The sequence below is a fragment of the Coenobita brevimanus genome, chromosome 111 (assembly GCF_032717465.1).
Source record: "Coenobita brevimanus isolate Jiangsu-jjx chromosome 111, ASM3271746v2, whole genome shotgun sequence".
In the NCBI taxonomy this organism is placed as follows: Eukaryota; Metazoa; Arthropoda; class Malacostraca; order Decapoda; family Coenobitidae; genus Coenobita; species Coenobita brevimanus.
In genome coordinates, this window is record NC_137064.1 from 17,221,294 (window position 1) to 17,245,180 (window position 23,887).

The following is a 23,887-nucleotide window of genomic DNA, read 5'->3' on the forward strand; positions in this document are numbered from 1 at the left end:
CAGTCACTTTATAGCTCCTGGGCATTTCTCCCACTACCTCATCCAGCTCATCTCAAAACCTGTCTTTCTTTCTCTCACTCTTGTCCTCACACGGTGCATACACAACAATCACCGCCACTTTCACCTTCTCAAACTTGAACTTGACATACATACACCTCAAGCTGACACATTTGTAATCCCTCATTCCACTGGGCCACACGTCATTCATCAACAACGCAACTCCTTCCTTGCATCTTCATGGCCCATTCATGCCCGATCTTACACATTTCACACCCTCCCACTCCTCCACTTCACACCCTTTCATCTTTGTTTCACACAAAGCCATCACGGCATATCTCACCCTCTTGAATACATTCACCACTTTCACCCTTTTGCTCTCCACATTCACACCTCTCACATTCCACATGGCCATGCGAATCTGCCCATTTGGTTGGGATCCTGGGCAGGTACTGGCCCATCCGAGGCTCTCCGAAACAACTGCCATGATTAAGTGATTTTAGATAGGGGAATCTGGGGGACACTTAACCCGGCCAAAAACCCTGGTTATATGGTTACCACCATGCGTAGTAAATGGTTTCCTGGGTACAGGAAAACATTTGGCTTGTCATTCAGTGTTGAGACAATAAGGCGTCCCTACACTGAGTGAGTGGATGATGGGTGTCCCCATTCACCACCAATCTCTCTCTCTCTCTCTCTCTCTCTCTATATATATATATATATATATATATAGAGTGTGTGTGTGTGTGTGTGTGTGTGTGTGTGTGTGTGTGTGTGTGTGTGTGTGTGTGTGTGTGTGTGTGTGTACATGTTTACCGAACATATATATACAGAGAGAGAGAGAGAGAGAGAGAGAGAGAGAGACATTATGAAAAGCTTACCAGTTTCTATACAACGAAAAGTATTTAATGAATGTATAACTCCAGCTATGACGTATGGTTGTGAGACCTGGAAATGGACAAAATCGACGGTAAATAAATTAATCCATTCTCAGAGAGCAATGGAAAGGTCAGTGTTGGTAATATCTTTAAGAGACAGGAAAAGATCAACTTGGGTGAGAAAACACACTAAAGTCAAAGATAATACAGATGTTAAAAAAGAGCAGAGATGGAGGTGGGCAGGCCACGTAGCATGAATGAGGGATAACCGATGGAGCAAGAGGTTGACTGACTGGACACCAAGAGGTTATAAGCGTAGCAGAGTAAGGCCAGACAGGAGGTAGAGATGTGAGATAAAAATGCAGGGAAAACGTAGCAACGCTTGGCTCAGTCAAGGAATTCGTGGAAAAGGTTGGGGGAGGCCTTTGTTCAGCAGTGGACTCGTAATGGCTGGTGATGGTGATGATGATGATATGTGTACATAAAGTATATATATATATATATATATATATATATATATATATGGTGGACTGAATAGGTGAGACAGGCTGTGGCATAAAAGAAGAAAGCTTACAATGAATGGATGAGAAATAGGGGCGTGGAAGAAGTTGAGAGGCGGAAGAGAGAGTTATATGTAGAAAGAAAGAGAGAGGAGAAAAGATTAGTAAGAGAGAGTAAGAAGAGAGTGGATGAGGAATTTGGAAGGAATTTGAGTGTAAAGTGGAGAGACTGTAAGAAAATGTTCTGGAAAGAGGTGAAGAGAGTAAGACAGGGTGGAAGTGAAGTTAGCAGGGGAGTGAAAGATAAAAATGGTAGATTACTAGTGGAGAAGGGAGAAAAAGTGAGCAGATGGAGAGAACACTTTAAGGAATTGTTGAACATAGGGGATGGAAGTAAAGCGAGTATAAGTGTCTGGGGAATGCCTGGGAGAAGGAGGGAGGTGAGAAGACAGGAAGAAATCAGTAGGATAGAAGTTGTGGAAGCAATGAAGAAAGTTAAATTGGGGAAAGCCCCAGGAATTGATGGAGTGTGTGGTGAAATGCTGAAGCATGGGGGAGAGATACTAGTAGAGTGGATGTGGAAGATGTGCAGATTGGCCTGGGAGGACGGTAGAGTCCCGGAGGATTGGAAGTCAGGTATAATTATTCCCTTGTACAAAGGGAAAGGGGAAAAAGAAGTGTGTGATAATCATAGGGGCATTTGTCTTCCTAGTATAATAGGAAAAGTGTATGGTAGGATACTTATTGACAGAGGTTGAGAAAGAACAGAGAAATTAGTTGGAGAAGAACAGGGAGGCTTTAGGAAGGGAAGAGGTTGTGTAGATCAGATATTAATTCTTAGATCTTTAGTGGAAAAGTTTCTAGAGAAGGGAAAGAAGTTGTATGCGGCTTTCATGGATTTGGAGAAAGCATATGACAGGGTGGATAGACAAGGATTGTGGAAAGTGTTAAGAATATATGGAGTAGATGGGAAGTTGTTGAATGCTGTGAAGAGTATGTACGATGGTGCGAAGGCTGCAGTGCGTGTGGATGGTGAACTAAGTGAATTTTTCTCTTTGAAAGTTGGTTTGAAACAGGAATGTGTCATGTCTCCATGACTGTTCAATCTGTACATGGATGGGGTAATAAAAGAGGTACAAGGTAGGGTAGTGGATGTTGGAGTGGCCATGGTGAGAGAGGATAGTGTTTGGAAACTCCCTGTACTGTTGTTTGCAGATGATACTGTGTTGTTGAGTGAAGATGAAAGGGAGCTGCAAGGCTTGGTGGATGAGTTTGGGAGAGTGTGTAAGAAACGGAATCCAAAGGTGAATGTAGGGAAGAGTAAAGTGATGGTCTTTGAGAGAGGTGAAGTCAGTGAATGTACAGCGAGGTTGGATGGTGAGGAATTGGAAAATGTGAGTACGTTTAAGTACTTGGGTAGTGTGATGAGTAAGGATGGAGGTTTGGAGGGTGAAGTGCTTGAAAAGGTACAGCAGGGAAGAAAGGTCGCTGGTTCTTTGAAAGCAGTGATAAGAAACAGGGAAGTGAACATGGAAGTGAAAAAGCTACTACATGACAGTATTGTGACACCAACTCTAACGTATGGAAGTGAAGCTTGGACGTTGTTGGAAGGACACAAGTCAAGAGTGAGAGCAGTGGAAATGAGTTATTTAAGAGGAGCCTGTGGAGTCACATGGAGAGACAGGCTGACGAATGAGGATATAAAGGAGCATTGTGGTGTGGATGTGGATGTGATAGGAAGCGTTATGAGGATCACACTGAGGTGGTCGGCCATGTGGAGAGGATGGAGGGTGAAAGACTGACGAAGAGAGTGTATGTGAGTGAGGTGGAGGGGGGAAGAGGGAGGGGGAGGTCGAGGATGAGATGGAGGGATGGGGTGGAGAGGTATATGAGAGAGGGGGGTGTGAGTTGGGAGCAGGGCAGTGAAATGGCGGGGGACAGGGCGACTTGGAGGCGATTTGTTTGTGGCCACCACAACCGGGATTGAGGCGTCTGGCAATATATATATATATATATATATATATATATATATATATATATATATATATATATCATCAGGAGCCGTTGAGGTCCACTGCAGGATCCGCCTATCCCTACCGAAGCAGGGACAATATAGCCAATGTATCTCTACCCAGTGGCTTAGGCTGTCTGGCAGAGACTGTATGTAGGGTGAGAAGTGCTTGTGAGTGTGATTGTTGTGTTGTAGTGGCTTTGGATGTGTGTGTAGTCTGTGAACCAAGTGTAATCGGCCCGCGCAAGCCGACTAGGTGCAAGCATACTAGTATGCGACACTGGTTCAACCACAGCACCCTTTGTGTCCGCCAAAGTAGCAAGGGGCTTGGTGAACGCTTCCCAAAGTTTATAGAACTCTGGCGGGAGGCGAACCCGCGCTCACCAGCGTGCGAAACGCACACTACCACTGTACCACAGAGGCTCCCATATATATATATATATATATATATAGATATATATATATATATATAAAGAGAGAGAGAGAGAGAGAGACAGAGACAGATATATATATATATATATATATATATATATATATATATATATATATATATATATATATATATATATATATATATATATATGTGTGTGTGTGTGTGTGTGTGTGTGTGTGTGTGTGAAAGAAATTTGGTCGATATCTATTACCGTTCTCGTGAAGGAAACGAACAAACGCAGAGACAAATATTTTCGTATGTCGCGCTTCTGACAATATCGCTCCGTCGCGTTGCGCGCAATCGTGATAATTTTTGTTAGATATATTTCTGTGCATGGAGGTAAAAAAAATCGCTGCATGATAGTATTGTGACACCAACTCTAACGTATGGAAATGAAGCTTGGATCTTGTGCGGAGGACACAAATCAAGAGTGAGAGCAGTGGAAACGAGTTGTTTGAGAGGTGCATGTGCAGTTACATTAAGAGACAGACTGACAAGTTAGTAAGTGAAGGAGCGTTGTGGTGTAGATGTGGATGTGATAGACATCGTTAGAAGAAATACGCTGAAGTGGTTTGGCCATGTGGAGAGGATGGAGGCCGAGAGATTGACGAGGAGAGTGTATGTGAATGAGGTGGGTAGGGGAGGAGGAAGGGGGAGGTCTAGGATGAGATGGAGGTTTGGAGAGAAGGGGTATATGAGAAAGGGGTATGTGAGCTTGGAGGAGGGCAATGAAATTGCGGGGGACAGGTCGAAGTGGAGGCGATTTGTTTGTGGCCACCCCGTACGGGATTGAGGCGTCTGACAATAGATAGATAGATATTTCTGACTCTTCATGGACTTACCCGACCTAATGCAAAAATAAATTTGGTCCATATATTTTTCTTTTCTCGTAAAAGAAACGAACAAATGCAGACACACACACACACATACACATACAGCCTGACTTATTAAGTTTATATATATATATATATATATATATATATATATATATATATATATATATATATATATATATGTATATATATATGCAAATTGATTGGAAAATAAGAAATTGTTCTGGAAAGAGCTGCGAAAATTTAAAAGAAATCTGGAAAGAAATGCGAAAGTGTGAGGAATGATATTGGAATAATACTATCCAACGGCTGTGAGGTAAGAATCTGATGGAAAGAATATTTCAAAACCTTGATGAGTGGGAATGGTGACAGCAGAGCGGGTGTAAACATGATTAGTGTTGGTAGTGTGCAGATAGGGAATGTACGGCCAGGAAACTTAACACTGCCAGAAGTGAAGAATGTTTTGAAGAGGCTGAAGAATGAAAATGCAGCAGGGGTAGATGAAGTGTATACAGTGATGACTAAATGTAGTGGAGTGTGAAATGAAGTGTTTGAGATTTGTAAGACGGCATGGATGAGGGGAAACTCTTCCAGCCGAGTAGAAAGAGGCTTTGATTGTCTCTCTGTACAAGAATAAAAGTAAGCAGAATAAGAACAAAAATTATTGTGACATTAATCTCCTGAGTGGTGGAAGAAAGGTATAAGGAAGAAATACCACAGAGAAAGTATGGGATATCGCGGGGATAATGGAGAGCGAGATGGCGTTGGTAATAAATGGTGAAGGATGGAGTATCTCACATCTGATATATGCAGATGAAACAGGGCTTGCAAATAGCGGACATGAGCTTGAGGGACTAATGCAGAGTTTTATAGATAGTGAGCATCGTACCTTGAGAGTAGCTGTAAAATGATTGTAGCTGAAAAAGAAGGTGACCCTCAGTGTGATGTTACAGTGAGTAGAGAGACTTGAATTGATGAGAGCGTTAGTTCCTAGGTGCACTGAGAAAAAAGAAAGATAAATGTCCACAAGAAGTGGAAGAAAAGTGGTTAGTGCTAGGAAAATTTTGAGAAGCTGGAATTTGACTATGCCGGCAGCAAGAAGGTTGCATGAAGGAGGTTGAGTTTTCGCTCTATAATAATATGGGTGTGAGACTAATGGGTAGCATATGAAAAGGCATGAGTAAGAGCAGTGGAGATAGGGCTGTTGAGGAATGTGTGTGGAGTGTAGAGAGTGGACAAGATGAGGAATAGTGTGATTCGTGAAAGATGTAAAGTAAAGAAGGCTGTGAACATCAGAGTTAAAGTTAGTGTGCTTACGAGTACACGGTATGGGCATGTGGAGCGAATAGGTGTGAATAGCTTAGTGAAACGAATATATCCGGGCGAATCTGAAGGTGGGAAAAAACGTGACAGGCCTAGAAGAAGGTAGATAGTTGTGGTAAATGAGTACGGAGAGGTATAGGAGCTAATGACGCCAGGTAACTGACAAGCTATCGAGGTGGTTGGATGAATTTTGTGAGGAGCGTATGACCAGGGTTTGGCACCAGTTTTTGTCTTCACTGTCGTCGAATTGACTCTGTCAAATAGGTGAGTGTGAAGTTCTATCTACCTATCTATTGCCAGACGCCTCAATCCCGTTTGGGGTGGCCACAAACAAAACGCCTCGACGTCGCCCTATGCCCCGCCATTTCACTGCCCTGCGCCCAACTCACACACCCCTCTCTCATACATCTCTCCACCCCATCCCTCCATCTCATCCTCGGCCTCCCCCTCCCTCTTCCCCCCTCCATCTCACTCACATACACTCTCTTCGTCAGTCTTTCACCCTCCATCCTCTCCACATGGCCAAACCACCTCAGTGTGTTCCTCATAACGCTTCCTATCACATCCACATCCACACCACAACGCTCCTTTATATCCTCATTCGTCAGCCTGTCTCTCCATGTGATTCCACAGGCTCCTCTTAAATAACACATTTCCGCTGCTCTCATTCTTGACTTGTGTCGTTCCAACAACGTCCAAGCTTCACTTCCATACGTTAGAGTTGGGGTATCACAATACTGTCATGTAGTAACTTTTTCACTTCCATGCTCACTTCCCTGTTTCTTATCACTGCTTTCAAAGAACCAGCAACCTTTCTTCCCTGCTGTACCCTTTCAAGCACTTCACCCTACAAACCTCCATCCTTACTCATCACACTACCCAAGTACTTAAAAGTACTCACATTTTCCAATTTCTCACCATCCAACCTCGCTGTACATTCACTGACTTCACCTCTCTCAAAGACCATCACTTTACTCTTCCCTATATTCACCATTAGATTCCGTTTCTTACACACTCTCCCAAACTCATCCACCAAGCCTTGCAGCTCCCCTTCGTCTTCACTCAACAACACAGTATCATCTGCAAACAACAGTATATAAGGAAGTGTGAAGTTACGTGCGTAAATTTTTTTGTCTTATCAGGTGGAGCCAGGATTCCGGGAGTTTGTCAAATAGGTGAGTGTGAAGTTACGTGCGTAAATTTTTTTGTCTTATCAGGTAGAGCCAGGGTTCCGGGAGTTTTAATGCTGTGTGAATGAGATTGTGGCTCATTCTATTGGGGAAACTTTGGTTACTGCCTCATGCCACCATTTTTTTTTTTTTCCCTGACTCTCTAGACCCTATCTTCCCTCGGCATGGATACACACACACACACACACACACACACACACACACACACACACACACACACACACTGCATATCCCAGGTTCCGCTAATTTTCTAACCACCTCACATCATTAAAAGTTCTGAGAACTTAGTACTTTCTGTCTGAACAGGATTGATCTAGATCCTTCTTTCATGATGCGTAAATATTTTACCACGGAACTCTTCGCTGCGCGTCCGACAAGAATTCAAAATACATCCCAACCTGCGGCTCATTAAGCCGTATAACCGTTATAGATGGCTGTCACTGTATTCCGCACTTGTTACTGGAGGGCAAAGTAAAAATAAAGTGACTCTGGTGCTGACCGGCATATGCTTGACAGAGTCATACATATAAAAGTGCCTTGATGACCGCATACACTAAGATTTCTGCGACTCAGCAGTTTGTGTTTCTTATTTGTGACGCTGCAAAGGGCATCAACCTTTACCATGCGGTCATAGAGGTTTTTTGACGTGTATGACATATATACAGACATATTAAGATCGACAGTGAGGAATTGTGTACCTGTATATAAAAGTCAAACGAGAATCTGAACACTGAGGAACAGATACACTGGCAGATGAGAATTAACTCGCAATCTTATCAGGGAAAAAAATAAGACAAAGAACTGATGATTTTCGTCAATGATCAAGTACTTAAGTAGCTAACAGCCTGATGGTAGACTGATACCACTGAAAAAGTGGTTTAGCCCGTTGCATCCAAATACTTATAGCCTGAGTTTACTTTGTATATAGACAATTAGCACTATATTATTATAGCCAGCAGATACAGGTGTGAGAATAAGTGACAGCTGGGGAACGAAGAAGTAAACCTCCGAGGCAGGACACGCTGACTTCATAATAAAGAGAAACATCAACTCAGTTATATCTGTGATGCCTCCACACTAGCTCCCTGAACCCTCATCCTGGGGAAACCAAGCAGCGCCATCAGGAGAAAGCATTACAAGATATTAGTTCCAGCACATCTGTGCCCTCACCATCGCTGAATATTAAGACATTGCGAATTTTAGCTCGGATGTTGGCGTACGACTCCAGTTCTTCACTTTCAAGAGAAATAATGTACAAAACCTTCCTACATGCATAAAAAAATGAACATGTTTGAAGACTGATACATCCAATGTCTGTTTAATGGCTCAGCTAGAAGCAAGGGACACTCAGAAAGAGCGACACCCTCGCCCCAAAGTTGGCCAAAGGGCCGAACATTTGACTTTGCCCCGTGTCCTTGACCTGCGACTGTTTGTTGAAAAACTCGAACTACTTCCAACAGCCTGACTATCAATCTATCTACAGTCCAGGATGTACTAAAACTGTCTGAGTTGACCTTTCTCTGCGACCTTGACCTTTGACCTACTGTTAACAACAATAAATCAGTCACTGGGAAGACCCTCAGTCCTTCCACCAAATTTGGTCGAAGTTGGATCAAAACTATTAGAGTTATTTTATTCACACACACCCACACACACACACACACACACACACACACACACACGGCAAAACAATACCCCGTTCTCGCTTTGCAAGCGTGGGTATAATAAGTGCTGTTCTGAAAGAGTGGCCATGATGGAGACCCCTGCAGCTGTTGCTCTTTTGTTGGCTCTCACAGCTCCACTGTGACCACCAATAATGCGACTGGACTGATCGCCTGTGGCTCACCTACAGTAGGTTTAACCACTGGCGACATTGATCACTCTTTTCCCCTGCCTCAGGCTTGGATAGGTACTTACTAATCTGTTGAAATCTGTTCACGTGAAGGTTGAGATGGGTACTGTGGAAGGCTATGTGTCAAAAATGTAAGCTATCGAATTCCGTAAGTGCAGTGATCGCTAATACGCGTTTTCCTAATAATCTTCACAGACTAAACTGCGATCTACCCGAACTTCTTCTGTGAGTCATTCTGCTGTGTGGTTTATCGTTCAACTTCACTTGCAAACGTAGGGTTCTACAATACGACTCTTGACGGAAGAATATGGAACCAGCGTCAGCTGGAGGTCGGGGCGTCATGTGGCATGCGCGGCCGTACAATGGTGTCGACGGTAGAATTTTAGTTATCTTTTTTCTTCTAGAAGTAGTTTATCCTACGTATACAGATAAAGAGCCTGAATCTCTGTGAACCTTACCTTAATATGTTCTGCCACACATCTAATAACAATTTACTATTTGCACAATAGCTTATATATATATATATATATATATATATATATATATATATATATATATATATATATATATATATATATATATATATATATGAAGAGAGAATAAAAAGGCAAGGAGAATGGGATCAGGTGAGGTAGGTGACAATGGAAAGAGATTAGAGGAAGGTGGAAGGTCTGGGGATGTGAGGATCAGAAAAGGGAAAGGGAAATTAACTATAATGGATGGGAGAAATGAGAAAGGGAGATGAAGGAAGGAGTGGCCAGAGATAAAGGGTAAGAGAACTGGGTGGAAAATTTAGTGGTAACAGGAAAACATATGGAAGAAGACATGAAATTTTATACTGCGGGTAAGAAAAAATTCTAAAGACGGAAGGAGGAAATTGTGTTTAGAGGCAGTTGTTGACCTTTGTATTTTTTTTTCTCTGAAATAAAACTCCAAACGACAACAGCATCGATACGTTCTAAAATACCATCACAGAAACAGAATTGTAAGGGTACAAATTATTACAAGTTACTGGGTGCCGGAGGTGGGACAGCCTGAGCCGTCCGCATGCTGTGTCTGAGGACAGCTGGGCAGCGGGTGAGGTTGACCAAGGGGAGGCAGGGCAGGAAGAGGCGGAGACAGAGAGAAGCAGTGGGGGCAGGCCAGAGGAGGACTGGAAGAGGCAGGGTTATGGAATATAAAGAAAGGCGATGCATGGCACAGCAACGAAAGGCGATTTAATTAAAATTTGAGAAAGAGCTTAACAAAATTAAAGTAGATGTGACGGAAAGATCAAGTGAATCAAGGTAATGTTGAGGTAAGAAGTAACTAGTAAAATGTAAATCGGAAGAGGTAGATAAGAGGAAACACATGTCACATTGTTATAAGTTCATTTGCATCAGTCTTACGCTACTCCGTGAATCAGTTACTCTCTTAATCTCTGATAAAATGTTTTCCAAAGTAAATGATCTAAAAATAGGGAAGCGAGATGAACCTGCATGCAGTAGTAACTATAATGCTCTCAGAATAATGTTAATGAGCTTCATATAATGGTAATACCCTTGTCTGTCACCTGGAATGTACGTGTGAGTATAATACCATTGGTGTTCCTTTACTAGAGTGAAGAAAGACACGCACAATTTCTCCTGCTGTCGATAATACCAGAGGGTGAAAGGAATCACAAGCGGAGGGCTGTGGATAGGGTACTTTTGGATTGCCTTTTCCATCACGGCTGCCGCCAGACCTCATTGGTCACACCAAATGAACCACCATAAACAGTGATTTAATCAGCATCTGATTTGAGGATTACAAGTACTGAAATGAGAATAAATTATCACTGCAATTTATTAATGTCAGAGTTATGATCGGATGAATGAAACACAAGACTAAAGAAACAGTTCATCTATACTATAAAAACAACAGTACCTCTGCGAGCGAGCGCGTGCGTGTGTGTGTGTGTGTGTGTGTGTGGTGCAAGCCATCCTGCTGGTGGTCCGAACTTGGTGGCCTAGTGGGTAGGTCTGTGGGTGGATGGATGGGTGGGTTGGTGGGTGGGTGGACAGGGGAGGTGAGTGAGATGGGTGCACAGGGTAAGTGGAGTCGGTGGGATGGGTTAGTGAGATGAACAAAGTGCGTGCGATGAGTGGGTAGGTGAGTATGTAGGGTAGGCAGGGTGGGATATGTCAGTGGGTAGGCAGGGTGAAGTAAGAGGGAGGTGCAAGGGTGAACGGGTGGGCAGGCAGGATGAAGTAAGTGGATTATGGAAGGTGAGTGGTATGGGTTTCGGCTTTGTGGGTGGGTGGGTGGAGCGCCTTAGTGAGTGGGCTTCGTGCTTGGGTGAATGGGGTGGATGGGTGGATGGGCTACGTGGGTAAGTGGGTAGATGTGCAGCTTCCTGGAGTACATGGCAGAAGACGAACTTATTACACTACTGTGGGTGAGTGAATGGATGCGGGAAAATAAGTTCATGGGAAAATATGTCCTCAATTGAAATAAGTATATAATGGACAATAGGTCCATGAAAGGATGTGTTCTTAGAGGAAATAGGCCCAAGTGGAAACATAGGTCTAATATGTAAAAAATGTCTATGGAGGAATAGGTCAATGGGCAAAAATTGGTACATGTGGGGATTTGGTGTCTCCGTGGGAAGAAAAATGGGTCCATTGGAAAAAATTAGTGCATAAAAAGCCGTCCATGGAGAAAAAAAAAAAGTTCCATGGGGAAAATAGGCAACTGGAGGGAAAGTAGGTCCATGAGAGGAAAATAGGTTCTGGGGAGAAAGTAGGTCCAAGGGAGAAAACAGACGCAAGGGAGAGAATTTGTCCAGAGGAGAAAATAGATCCCAGTAAGAAATTAGGTCCAAGGGAGGAAATAGATCCAAGAAACAAAATAAGTGCAAGGAGGAAAAATGGGGGAAAAATAGGTCCATGAGGTAAAAAAGGTCCGTGGGGAAAGTAGGCATAAGGAAGAAAATGGATCCATGGAGTGAAAATAGGTCCACTGGGAAAATAGGTAGGAGGGGAGATGACCCCGTGGGGGTGTAGCCGAAGGGCTTTTGTGCTAGTTACTTGTGCAAGATATGGGTTACAATGAAGACACTGTTTAATCGTGTTCTTGAGTAATAAACTTGATATTAAATTATGTTTAAAACATTCCAACAAAAATTTATTTTGTTAAGCTATATCAATCAAAAAGGAAATATCTTCCCTTTCTTTAAATAATTTAACTGAACTGTATACTGCACCGCTCTGACTCTCACCTTACACACAGTAAATGGAGAATATTGCGCGAATATTTTACACCTTATAGCATTTTCCCCCCGTCGTCTCTTTTATAAAGAAATAACATTCCAGCAGTAGTCCACGTATCTCTCCACCAGCTGTGTCACCATGATGACAATTATCTGCATTTGCTGAGCGTACATATACATATACAGCCTATATATATATATATATATATATATATATATATATATATATATATATATATATATATATATATATATATATATATATATATATATATAAAGGCCTCTGTGGTACAGTGGTGTACAGTGGTAAAGTGTGCATTTTCGTACACTGAAGAACGAGGGTTCGAGCTCCGCCAGGGTAATAAAAGTTTGTGAGCGTTCTTCTGGCCACATACTGCTTGACGGATATAAGGGGTGCTGTGGTTGAACCAGTGTCGCATACTATAAAGTATGCTTGCACCCAGTCGGCTTGCGCGGGCCGATTACGCTTAGTTCACAGACTACAAACACATCCAAAGCCACTTCAGCACTACAATTACACTTACAAGCACTTCTCACCCTACATACAATCTCTACCAGACAGCCTAAGCCACTTCGTAGAGATACATTGGCTGTATCGTCCCCACTTCGGTCGTGATAGGTCGGTCCTGCAGTGGACACTCAAACAGCTGATGAGATGAGATTATATATATATATATATATATATATATATATATATATATATATATATATATATATATATATATATATATTATTTAACAGAGCTGACTATTCCATCAGGAATAGTTATCATAAAAATTAACAGTATTTAGTACACGGAAGACAGACAAGCAACTAACCTCAGTAGAGAGTACTCCCGTCCGGCCTGCTGAGCGGTGCATGTCTTCAACAGTTCTGGTCAACTCCTCTTGCACAGTTGTAGACATTGCCGCTGCTGCTTCAGCCTTCGAAGTGACTGCCGCCAAACTGCTCCTCAAGGCATTTAAGTCTTTCGTCACCACAATGAGCCGGGACTCTATCTCCTACAGGGAGAATTGAATGCATCACTGGACTGGATAGTAACAGCACACGCACTGAATAACAACTAATGACAAGTATTGCCTATCTATTAGACTTATTTCTGAAAATATTATTCACTATTTAAGCAGACTATTTAAAATTTTTGTTTCAGATTTCATACTGTGACATCAGTAATATTATATCTATTGTGTCATAAATGAGACACCAGTAATATTATATCTATTGTGTCATATGTGACACCAGTAATTATATCTATTGTGTCATAAATGAGACATTGTTACGCCTAACCTCTCAAAAAACAGCTTAATAATGAACACAAGCGTCTGGAGAACAAAAGAGATAAAGTTACTGTTGTCTCTGCCCCTACTTGTTTGTCGTGCAAGGCCTGTGTCACATTCAGCGCCTCCTGGAGCTCCACCACTGAGTCTTGGAGACGGCGCACATTCTCCACCACCCATGCACCCGTCACCGCCTCCCTGTGCTCCTGAGCCTTTGTGTGCGCCACCGTCCACTCGGAGGCGGAGGCTCTTGTTTCTTTCACTCGTTGCATCTCTGATCTACTGAATCAAAGTGAAACATGGAATTAATACTTTCCATAACCCCTACAAACTGAGACGACTATCGTTCGTTGAAATGAATGGTATATAGACAGCTAGAAATTAATATTTAGTTGGTAACCAGAAATTAGGATTAAATGAATATACGAGTATGTGCCTTTGAGAAAGAGTTAAACACTGATGCAAATGATAACTGCTATAGACACTAGACTTAAGAAATTAATATGAAATCACTATAACTGACTTTGTATATTATCAGTTCAATGATACACTTCTATATCAGCCTTGGACCCTCTACGTAATGGTGTCTGGAAACCGTGAGGAAGAAAAGATGAAAGGGGAGCCGTTGCCTAAACTGTGGCAGGGAAGCCCTGGTGGAGGTGGGTAGGACAGGTTGTGGGGCATCGAGGTGTTATCCTTCACCCACTACATCCCTCCTGCTTCACTTTGCGGTCACCACTTCCCTCAAGCCACGCTTCTAGGCCTAATTAGCTAATAGGCCTTCTGTATCGATTTCACTGTTTCATGGTCCATAGCCTCCCCATGGGAAAATCCAAGAATATCATTAAATACGGGACTATGTGCCTCTGCAGAGTGGCTTGTTTGTTAGAGTTGTGCACTTGCTCTGTTTGAGAGCAAAATAAACACATAATAGAGAGGAAAAGAGCGTACATACATAAATGCCTGTACATACTCTACTTTTTGCATATGAGAATAATAAACATTTTCATCGAAGACATAGATGAAATCATTCTGGGGGAAGGGGAAGATGACTTCTGAGACTTAAGAGTACTTAGGCGTAGGAAAAAGAAAGGGCAACCACCGACAGAAGTGAGGTGATACAGCTGCTGGTACATAAAATATATCAATGGAAGCACATTTTTAACAGCGAAGTACAGTTCGGTGGCCGATTGGGGGCGGCGGTGGTCGAGTCGGTAAGAGAGGTGGTCTGCTGTCCCAGTGGACACAGGTTCGAATCCCGACTGCATCATGAAACAGTTTAAGAATTTACTATCAACCATTAAATCGGCCGACATGTAAAAACACCTCCGCTAATACTAATACACCAGTCCAGTATGAGAGCGCTCTAGCATGTGTTAAATAAGGACGGTGAGCGTTAGCACAGAAGTGGTGACAAGTGGAATTGTATGGTACGTAGGAGGACTGCTGGACCTCAGGGAACGGGCTGTTGACCCTATGCCTAGAGTCGGACACATAAAAAATCTGACACAACTGCATCGTTTGTTCGTTTTACGATTTATCCCTCCCATAGAGGGATCCGGGCCATACATTGGTCCGATCACAGGGGTGTGGGCTGACTTGTTAAATAGTTAGGGGGAAGACATGGCCTGGGAGATCACGAAGGGGCCGCACAGCACACACGCCGTGTCTTCTTGCTGGTTTTTTGGTGTGTGACAACTGCATCATACTGGTGCTTTTTTCAAAAGCTTTCTTTGCTACATCAGATCCAGTTACATTTTCTTATGTTATATTTTCTGCAGTTTCAGTATTCTTCTTTTGAAAGACTTTTTCTTTCCTTGTTATCTTTATTTTCTTATTAGTATAAACGATGTAAGTAGTCTGAGGGTAACTGTAGGTTTAACTCTGCATTTTTTTCAGGATTACATGACTTGTAGAAGGGTGGGCGGATATGATTACATAGGATGTCCCCAACTCAACTGTAGGAGGGGATTTATTCATCCACTGTCTCTTCACCCCCAAAACCTCTCCCCTGGATCTACATTCGTGCTGGCAAGACTAATGTAGACTGCTACAGTCCAGAGGCGAGAGCTAAACAATTATTAAGCGACCGAACGGCCATCATTTCCTTACTGTTAGTTAAATCTAACATATAAGTTGGCCCAGTTTCCGACATGATCCAGGGGTGGGTGGACCTGGAGCTTCTACTCTGCTGGCCTTGTCTCCTCACCCGGCCACCATCATCAGCTCTCCCAAAGTGCTAGGATGTCTTGTGAAGACTGGCGGTTCCACTTATTACGTGCAGTCTTGCATGAGACAAATTCACATACAGCTTTTGTGCCACTTTTCATCTTGTGTTCTGATAAACCTTACATAGACGATAGTCCGTCGATAATTAATCAGATGATCGGTACTGTGTCGATTTCCTTCATCTTATATATTAAAATCACAACATTTACATAAAACCCTAGTTCTGAGTGTCGATGCAATGCAGATAAAGTTCATTACAAATAGACACATCATAATGACTGTCTGTATATAGAAGTAATTGAAGCTGAAAGTTTCCAGTGTGCAAGTTGCACCATAGCAAACGGTGTAAATGACACATCCAAGCCTGCAATCCGGTTGACCTGCATAGGAACCGGAGTGGGTAAGTGCTTCCAATGTGTAATGTGATGCGCTAACAACTGTACCATTGTCGTGTTTAAGTGCTATAGTCTGATGAAACTCTTGGTTTCAGTAGATGCATTTATCCATTCAGAAAAAAAAAAAAGTGTCCTAATTGCTGAAAATGAGATAGAGGTGCAGAAAGCACGGTACCAGTTGTCAGAGTGAGTTCGTACATGAAAGCTCCTGGTCTATTCACTAACAGTAGCTACAGGAAGTGCTCGTGGGTAGGTGTTAGAGCAGGGGGAAGGAGGAGTGGGCAATCACTGTTTCCAACATAATCATTGTAATCACTGCGTCAGGGGAAAAAATGTGTTCTTCCACTATACGCAAGACACTCAAGACATACGATGCATCATATCTCAGGCTCAGTGTTTGAGGTTTACAGGACGAAGTAGTCGAAAACAAATTTCACTTCAAAGACAGGGTGGGCTTAGGAAAACTCCTTTAAACCGTCCTGAAGCTGTGTCACAGCTTAATGAAATGTTGTCAAACTCTTCAGCAACGATCACAGAGGTTGGAAATATCGTTTCAGTAGTTCGGTACATCATAAATATCAACAGCATGCGCTAGTGGGATATATGGTTGGGATAATGATGGTTTTGATAATGATAATGACGATAAAGAACTCCATAGGCGCAAAGGATTTAATGATCTATTCTGTACAAGGACGAATGTTAGAAGTGGTGACATTGGGAACAGTAGAATGACGGGGAACATCAGCATAAAACGTGTAACACAATGAATCGGGATGTAGCAGGGCGGAGTCACCACCCCGCACCCCACCATCACACGACCACACAACTACCATAAATCTCTCAAAATTGCAGCACCTTCTTTACACATAAGCGGTGTGAGGTATTCCGAAGGCAAAACACACGCCAAAGTCTTCCAAGCCATATCCCTTATATGAATCATTATGTGCATTATTATTCCTAGATAGAATTCTTCTGTAGAATCCACATACGGAATACTGGAGATGATTGTATGATAATTAGGTCCTTTACCCTCTCACTGCAATGAACTAGCACTGATGTTTTGTTTTCGCTAACTCCAAACGATATTTTAGCTAACAGACAGAGGCCCAACCCACTAAAAGGGTTGAAAAAGTTTTCTCTACTTTGTTCTCAGTCGTATAGATCTTTTCCAAAGCTGCAAAAGATAATAATCTGGTGGTAGCAGGAATAAAATAGAAATGAGGTTATCCTTATCGTTATGACAGGATTAATTGGAAACTGTTTTTAACTCCTTCGCTACGGGAGACCTATTCTAACGTGAATGTAATCGGCTTGAGATAGCAGAAGGAGGTATGAAGAAAGACGGCATCGTAGTGGAAGGGTCAGTGTTGTACTGTACATTGATGCTTCTGTGACTGAAAACCACGTATCATTCTTGAACAGGCTTATGACCGTGCAGTCCGCAAACTTTTAGAAATGAATATTGCGTAGAGGTTGGGAAATTTGAATATATTTAATGATAAATTTTAGATCAACAGTAATAGTTAATAAAACGAGAGAGAGAGAGAGAGAGAGAGAGAGAGAGAGAGAGAGAGAGAGAGAGAGAGAGAGAGAGAGAGAGAGAGAGAGAGAGAGAGAGAGAGAAAGGAGTGAAGGCTGGGGAAGAGAGGTGAGGGCTTAAAGAGAAGGGTGAGGGATCGGTGAGAGGGGTGAGGGCAAGGGGAAAAGGGAGAGGACTGGGAAAGAGGGGTGAGGACTGGATAGGGAGTGATAAGGGTGTAACGGGAGTAAACAGATGAAGCAGGTGCAGAAACAAAACTCAGTAGGCGGTGCTTTCTTGACTTACTGAGCTGATTGATATAAGTGTGTGTGTGTCGTATCAAGTCTATTCTGCTACTGCCTAAGAAAGGGATAGCAACCTGAGTTGGTCGCATTTCACTGAGCTTGCATATACTCTGATCTAGCCACAGCAGATTTCCTAACAGCGATACAGTGCATTCCTACAACTATATCACACAACCAGATATACATTAAAGCATATATATTACAAGGGCCGGGGGAGAGTGAAGAGGGCTGAAAAAGAAGAGTGAGGATTGGGAGAGAGGGGTGAGGACTGGGGGAGTGTTATGAGGGCTGGGGGAGAGAGGGGTGAGGACTGGGGGAGTGTTATGAGGGCTGGGGGAGAGAAGAAGGAAGGAACACTGAAAAATTAACACCAAGCCATAAAATGGCTGCATGGCACTGTAGGAGAGGGAAAATGAAGGCCGTAAGAAACATGAAAATATCAAGAAGAGACGTAGGACAGAAGAGCAGAAGAGGACAGTAAGGAGAGAAAGGTTGGAGACAAATAGAATCCTTTTAGCTGCTGCTTACGATAAGCAGGGATACTATGGAAGCATTCTGAGGGTGGCCTTCAAGTGGTGGCACCGATGTAACTGGGTAGCTCCACTGCCTGGTTATGCAAACGTCTCTCAGTTCCCTCCTTATCCCTCAAAAGGAGGGTGGTGGACTGCAGGAGGAGGCGACTTCAGCTTACTGTCTTCTGGGACTATGTTTCAGATTAAACTTACAACAACTACTACTACTGGTGTATTTTGAGGGAGAAAGGAAAGAGCTGAGAGAGGGTGAGGACTGGGGGAGAGGGGCGAGGGTTGGGATGGAGAGAGAGAGAGAGAGAGAGAGAGAGAGAGAGAGAGAGAGAAGCGAGCGCTGGGGGGAGGGGGAAGGGCTCGGGAAGAGAAGTGGGGGCTAGGGGAGAGTGATTAGGGCTAGGAGAGAGTGATGAGGGCTTGGGGAGAGAGGAGAGGGTGTTGCCAGAGCCGCCGTGCTATTGCAACACAGGGAACACGGCCGGCCGGAAGTCCTCGATTATTGTTGGATCTCCACCTTTGTACGGTGTTTTTTAGCCTCTAGGTTTATATCCAGGCAGAAAGAAAATCTCTCTCTTGAACCAGTAAGCCAAGCCATTGCCAGGATGGACACCAGGGTATACAAAACAAGGAGTAACAATTACTCTTGGATCAGAACTGCAGAGCACCATGGTACCCATGCCAGGTTCACTCCTCGTACTTCACACGTTTAACCGAAGTATTATCTTACCAACATGACCAACAATGTTTGCAAAACTTACAAATTTGGTACACCATTTCGAAAAGTAAGTCTGACATCTGCATCAGTGATCTAATAATTGCGGAGCCAAAGATTTGTTTGTATTAATTTGGTAAAACAAATTAGGTAACCAATCAGTCAGGAAGTGTTTAGTAAACACGTAATAGTCCATATACTTTAATAACATTTTTGGTTCAAAGAGAGCACGCTTCCATTAGCACAATTTCACCGATGGAAATCCCAGTGCTTTAGCCAGTGTATTATAATAATATTCACAATAAAATTCAAGGAACGTTTCCCTGCCCTAAATGCAGGGATTCTTTCGAGTTGTTAAGAGTTGTTGGGTGGCCGTGTTGCAGTAACCAATAATGGCGGCGGTAGCGTGACGTCTGACGTAAGCAGATCACTGCTGGCCCGCCCACGTGCATGCCAACCAAATACAACGCACCAACTCCACTGGTTGCCTCACTGGATGCATGGAAGAATCATCACTACTTTTTTCAGTTGACCAAATCTAGTTATCTTTAATCAGAAAGCAGTGGAAAATATGTGTGAACTCGTTCTTCAGGGCCTGTAACTTGACTAGCTTCTAAAGTGAAAGATGCAAATATCATAGTACAAAAATGATGAACTGTTCTAATAGCCAGTTATAGCCCACTCAAAATTCAGTTTAGTTGCTTGGGAAACAGAGAAGATTAATGTGCGGTTGCTATGCTTGATACTAATTTTGTCAATTCATCTTACTGTCGCCCTAGGCAACGCAGTAGAGGTCGCAGAGTCGTCAGGTATGACACGTTATCCAAAATTCTCATCCACTATTCCTACATTTCTTTACCCATTGAAGACGGAAAGACACCCTCTGGACTGGAAGCCACTCCCCATATGAACAGAAACATCTTACAGTAACCAGGGTAATATAGTTAAGATTTTTATGTCCCAAAATGTTAATAAAGACAGAATTTTACACTTAAATAACGGGAAACCACTCCTGGCCTGGATAATGCAATAGTCAGAAAAAAAAAAAAATCATATGTCCTGCAGGACTAATGAGAGGGAGTTAAGAGGGGATACTTTTGGCTATGTTTACTGACTCGGATTTTTATTTCTGTGGAAAAGATAGATCTTTGGTGCGTTTTTACTGACTTCGTGGACTCACTTGGCTGCTGATACGTAGCACTAACCACTTCAGACAACGGATTTCTTCCTTTGCGTAATATTTTGCTTATTATATATCACTATCCTTTTGTATGTCACTGATAACTTAAAAAAAAAAAAAATGATTCAGTAACAAACAAGGGATTATTACACTGCGGATATTATTTGCTATGCACACGAAATACACACACCACCCTGAAGCTTTTTGTTTCAATTCAATGCTGGCACTCAAAGAACAATCCAACAAGCCAACAGCCGAAATAGCCGACTAAATTCAAACCCTCTCTTTTTGTGAAGGGGGGAGATCTCTTTGTGTTCATGCGGGTGTCACAAAACAGTCTGTGCTTTTGGAATGCTTGGAAATTGTATAGTACTGCATGTTCCCTTAGTAAGCATCCAAACTTTGCTGTTTACTTCTAGATTTATTCACCTATTATTTGTGTGTTATTAAACAGGTCACGCAAGATAATGACTGAATAATTTCTACCTGGAAAGTGTACAGGAAAATTTGCTTCAAGTATAATTTTTCCGGGCTGTGGCTAAATCGGTTGAGAGGCGGCTTGCAGTCCTGATGGACCCAGGTTCGAATCCCGGCTAGGGCAGGGAACAGTTTAAGGATTTGAATTTCATAAAAGTAGACTTTCCTGATCTACCAGATAACCCGCCGACATGTCATAAAAGTACCCCCGCTAATACCAGTACACCAGTCCTGTATGAGACAGCCCTAGCATGTATTCAATATGGACGGTGGGTGTTAGCGCCGAAGTGGTGACATGTAGAGAGGTGTATGGTATGTAGTAGGACTACTGGGCCTTGAGAGCAGGCTGTGAAGCCTATGCCCAGAAGTCGAACACAAAAAAAAAAAAAAAATTGGTAATAGAACTGTTTCGCTATTAAGCTTATGCATAAATGTTCTCCATCCCCCCCCCTTTTCTTTCTCTCTCTGTCTCTCTCTCTCTCTTTCTCTCCCCACACACACACACACACACACACACACACACACACACACACACACACACTCGCTGGTGCAGTGGTAACATTCTCGCTTGCCAACTGGTGGACGGGAGTTCGCGCCTCGCTCAGGTTGCGAAAAGTTTCACTGACGAAGTGGGTGGTTACTGTCCCCCTTGAGCAAGGGGACGGGTGTGTGCGTGTGTGAAGGTCACAGCCTTGCCCTTAGATCGGATTATATGAGCTCTCAGCTCCCTTCCAGGAGGGTAAAAGCTGACGATCACGACCATCAAGTGATCCTGACCGACCCGGTGACCCGGTGAATTACACACACACACACACACAGGGCTGACCGGTAAATCCTGATTGGTGCCTGGCTGGGGCAAGGAACGGTATGAGGATGTCAGTTTCAATTAAATTCTTAACTAATTTTTCAAATTATCCATTAAATAAATAAGTAAATAACTAGAGACCCCCCTAAAGGAGGGAATCACACCAACCGCTAGCCGATACATATCTAGCGGGGCTCAGAATATGGCCTTGACCTTGACGTATTTTACCAATCTCGAACTCGGAGAAGGTTTTCATCCCTACTTCACACCTGTAGAATTTTATGATATCTTTAGCGGTTGCGATGTTATCTTGGTAACAGATACACAGACCTTGACCTACTTTCACCAATTTTGAACTCGTTGGAGATATTCATCCTTTTTTTTTTTATGCGAGGAAGAAAGAACCAAAGGCTGAGCCCGCATGAACGTTCCTTCAAAGAAAAAAGCAGAAACAATACAAAAGAGACCCAAATTCAAGATTCATTCATTTCGAGATGCCTGGATACACTGCGTTTGAAAGACTGGAGATCATAGGAAGTAGGAAATACAGACAGAGGGAGACAGTTCCAGAGTTGACCTGTTCCATAAATGAAGGACTGGGAGTAACGGTTAACTCTTGCATTAGAAAGTTGGACAGCAAAAGGATGACAGTTTGTTGCTAGACGGGTACTAGGCACCCGCTGTAGAGGTGGAGGGATGCAAGCAGACAGTTCAGAGGAGCAGTGACCATTGAAGTTGAGATAGAAAAGAGATAAGGAGGCAACAGTGCGGCGAAGAGACAAAGGTTGAAGGGAGCCAGTAAGAGGAGGAGAGTTGATGAGACCAATAGCCTTTGACTCCACCCTATTGAGAAGAGCTGTATGTGGGGAGCCTCCCACACATGAGAGTTGTACTCTATACTATACACCTGCAAAATTTTATGACGATATCTCGAGCAGTTCCGAAGTTATCGAACTATCAGACACACTGACGGACAGACAAACTGAAAACAATACTAGTAGGATGTTTGCGTCCCTACTACACACTTGTAAAATATTGTGATGATATCTTGAGCTGTTGCGAAGTTATCATGCTAACAGACACACAGACTGAAAACAATACCAGTTTCGCAATCGTGGCTGGTAAAAAAGAAATACCGCCACACCATTCCGGCGTGAGACAAATACCATATACACGTATTTCTTAACATCACAGTATAACGCCTAGGTGGTGATATGTAAGTTGTGAATGACCACCTGATGTAAGCTGGAGGAATGCTGGGCCTCAGGGAGCAAACTGTTTAGCACATGTCAAAAACCAAATATCGAATATATACACTCGAGGTAAATACGAATATGTATGTATATCTATCTATCTGTCGATCTATCTATCAATCTATCTATCCATCTATCTATCTATCTATGTTTCTATCTATCTATCTATCTAGAGAGAGAGAGAGAGGGGTGATATATAACTCTTACTTATATACATAACTCGTACTTAAAATTAAAAACATGTGAATCACTCTCTCAATTTAAAATTGCTAGAAATCATGCAAAAGCTGTAATAAATCTAGCTAAATCAAACTTTCTTCAAAAGCAAGCATCAAAACTACTTAACAACCCTAATGACAATAGAATATTCTGGTCAACTCTTAATTCTTTCAATAATAACTTTAACAAGTCATCTTCCATTCCCCCACTAAAATCTTCAGATGGCAACATTACAAATGACCCGCGTGGGAAAACAGATATTTTTGACAGTACATTTTCCAGAAACTCTACCATAGACGATACCAGCCGGAATGTCCCAGTACTATAACTTGACTCTTCCGAAATTGCCCCACTTAAAATAATAAGACACGTAAAATCCATCCTAGACAATTTACCTACCAACAAAGCTCCAGGCCCAGTGTTCCCCTGAACTGGCCTCTGTTCTAGCTAAATTATTCGGACTATGCATACGTACTTCTTCATTCCCAAATTCATGGAAAGAAGCCAATATCCACCTAATTCTGATGAAAGGAAGTTCCTCTGACCCCTCTGATTACGGACCAAGAGCTGTCACATCTTCTCTTGGTAAGGTATTTGAAACTTTAATTAATAAGCACATTGTTAAACATCTTGAATCCATCAACTTAATTAGTGATAGACAATATGGTTTTCGCCACGAAAGATCCACCATTGACATACTCAATCTCCTAACTCATACCATC

General features: G+C 42.6%; 1 protein-coding gene across 1 annotated transcript in view; it reads right to left on the reverse strand.

The window, feature by feature from the left end:
* Positions 1 to 23,887, reverse strand: part of LOC145417827 (uncharacterized) — a 165,266-nt gene that overhangs the window by 62,086 nt on the left and 79,293 nt on the right. The window contains exons 2-3 of the mRNA XM_080286448.1: positions 13,634 to 13,823; positions 13,086 to 13,268 (exon numbers count right to left, since the gene is read on the reverse strand). Coding sequence (XP_080142574.1) covers positions 13,086 to 13,268; positions 13,634 to 13,823 — 373 coding nt within the window. The remainder of the gene's footprint in view (positions 1 to 13,085; positions 13,269 to 13,633; positions 13,824 to 23,887) is intronic.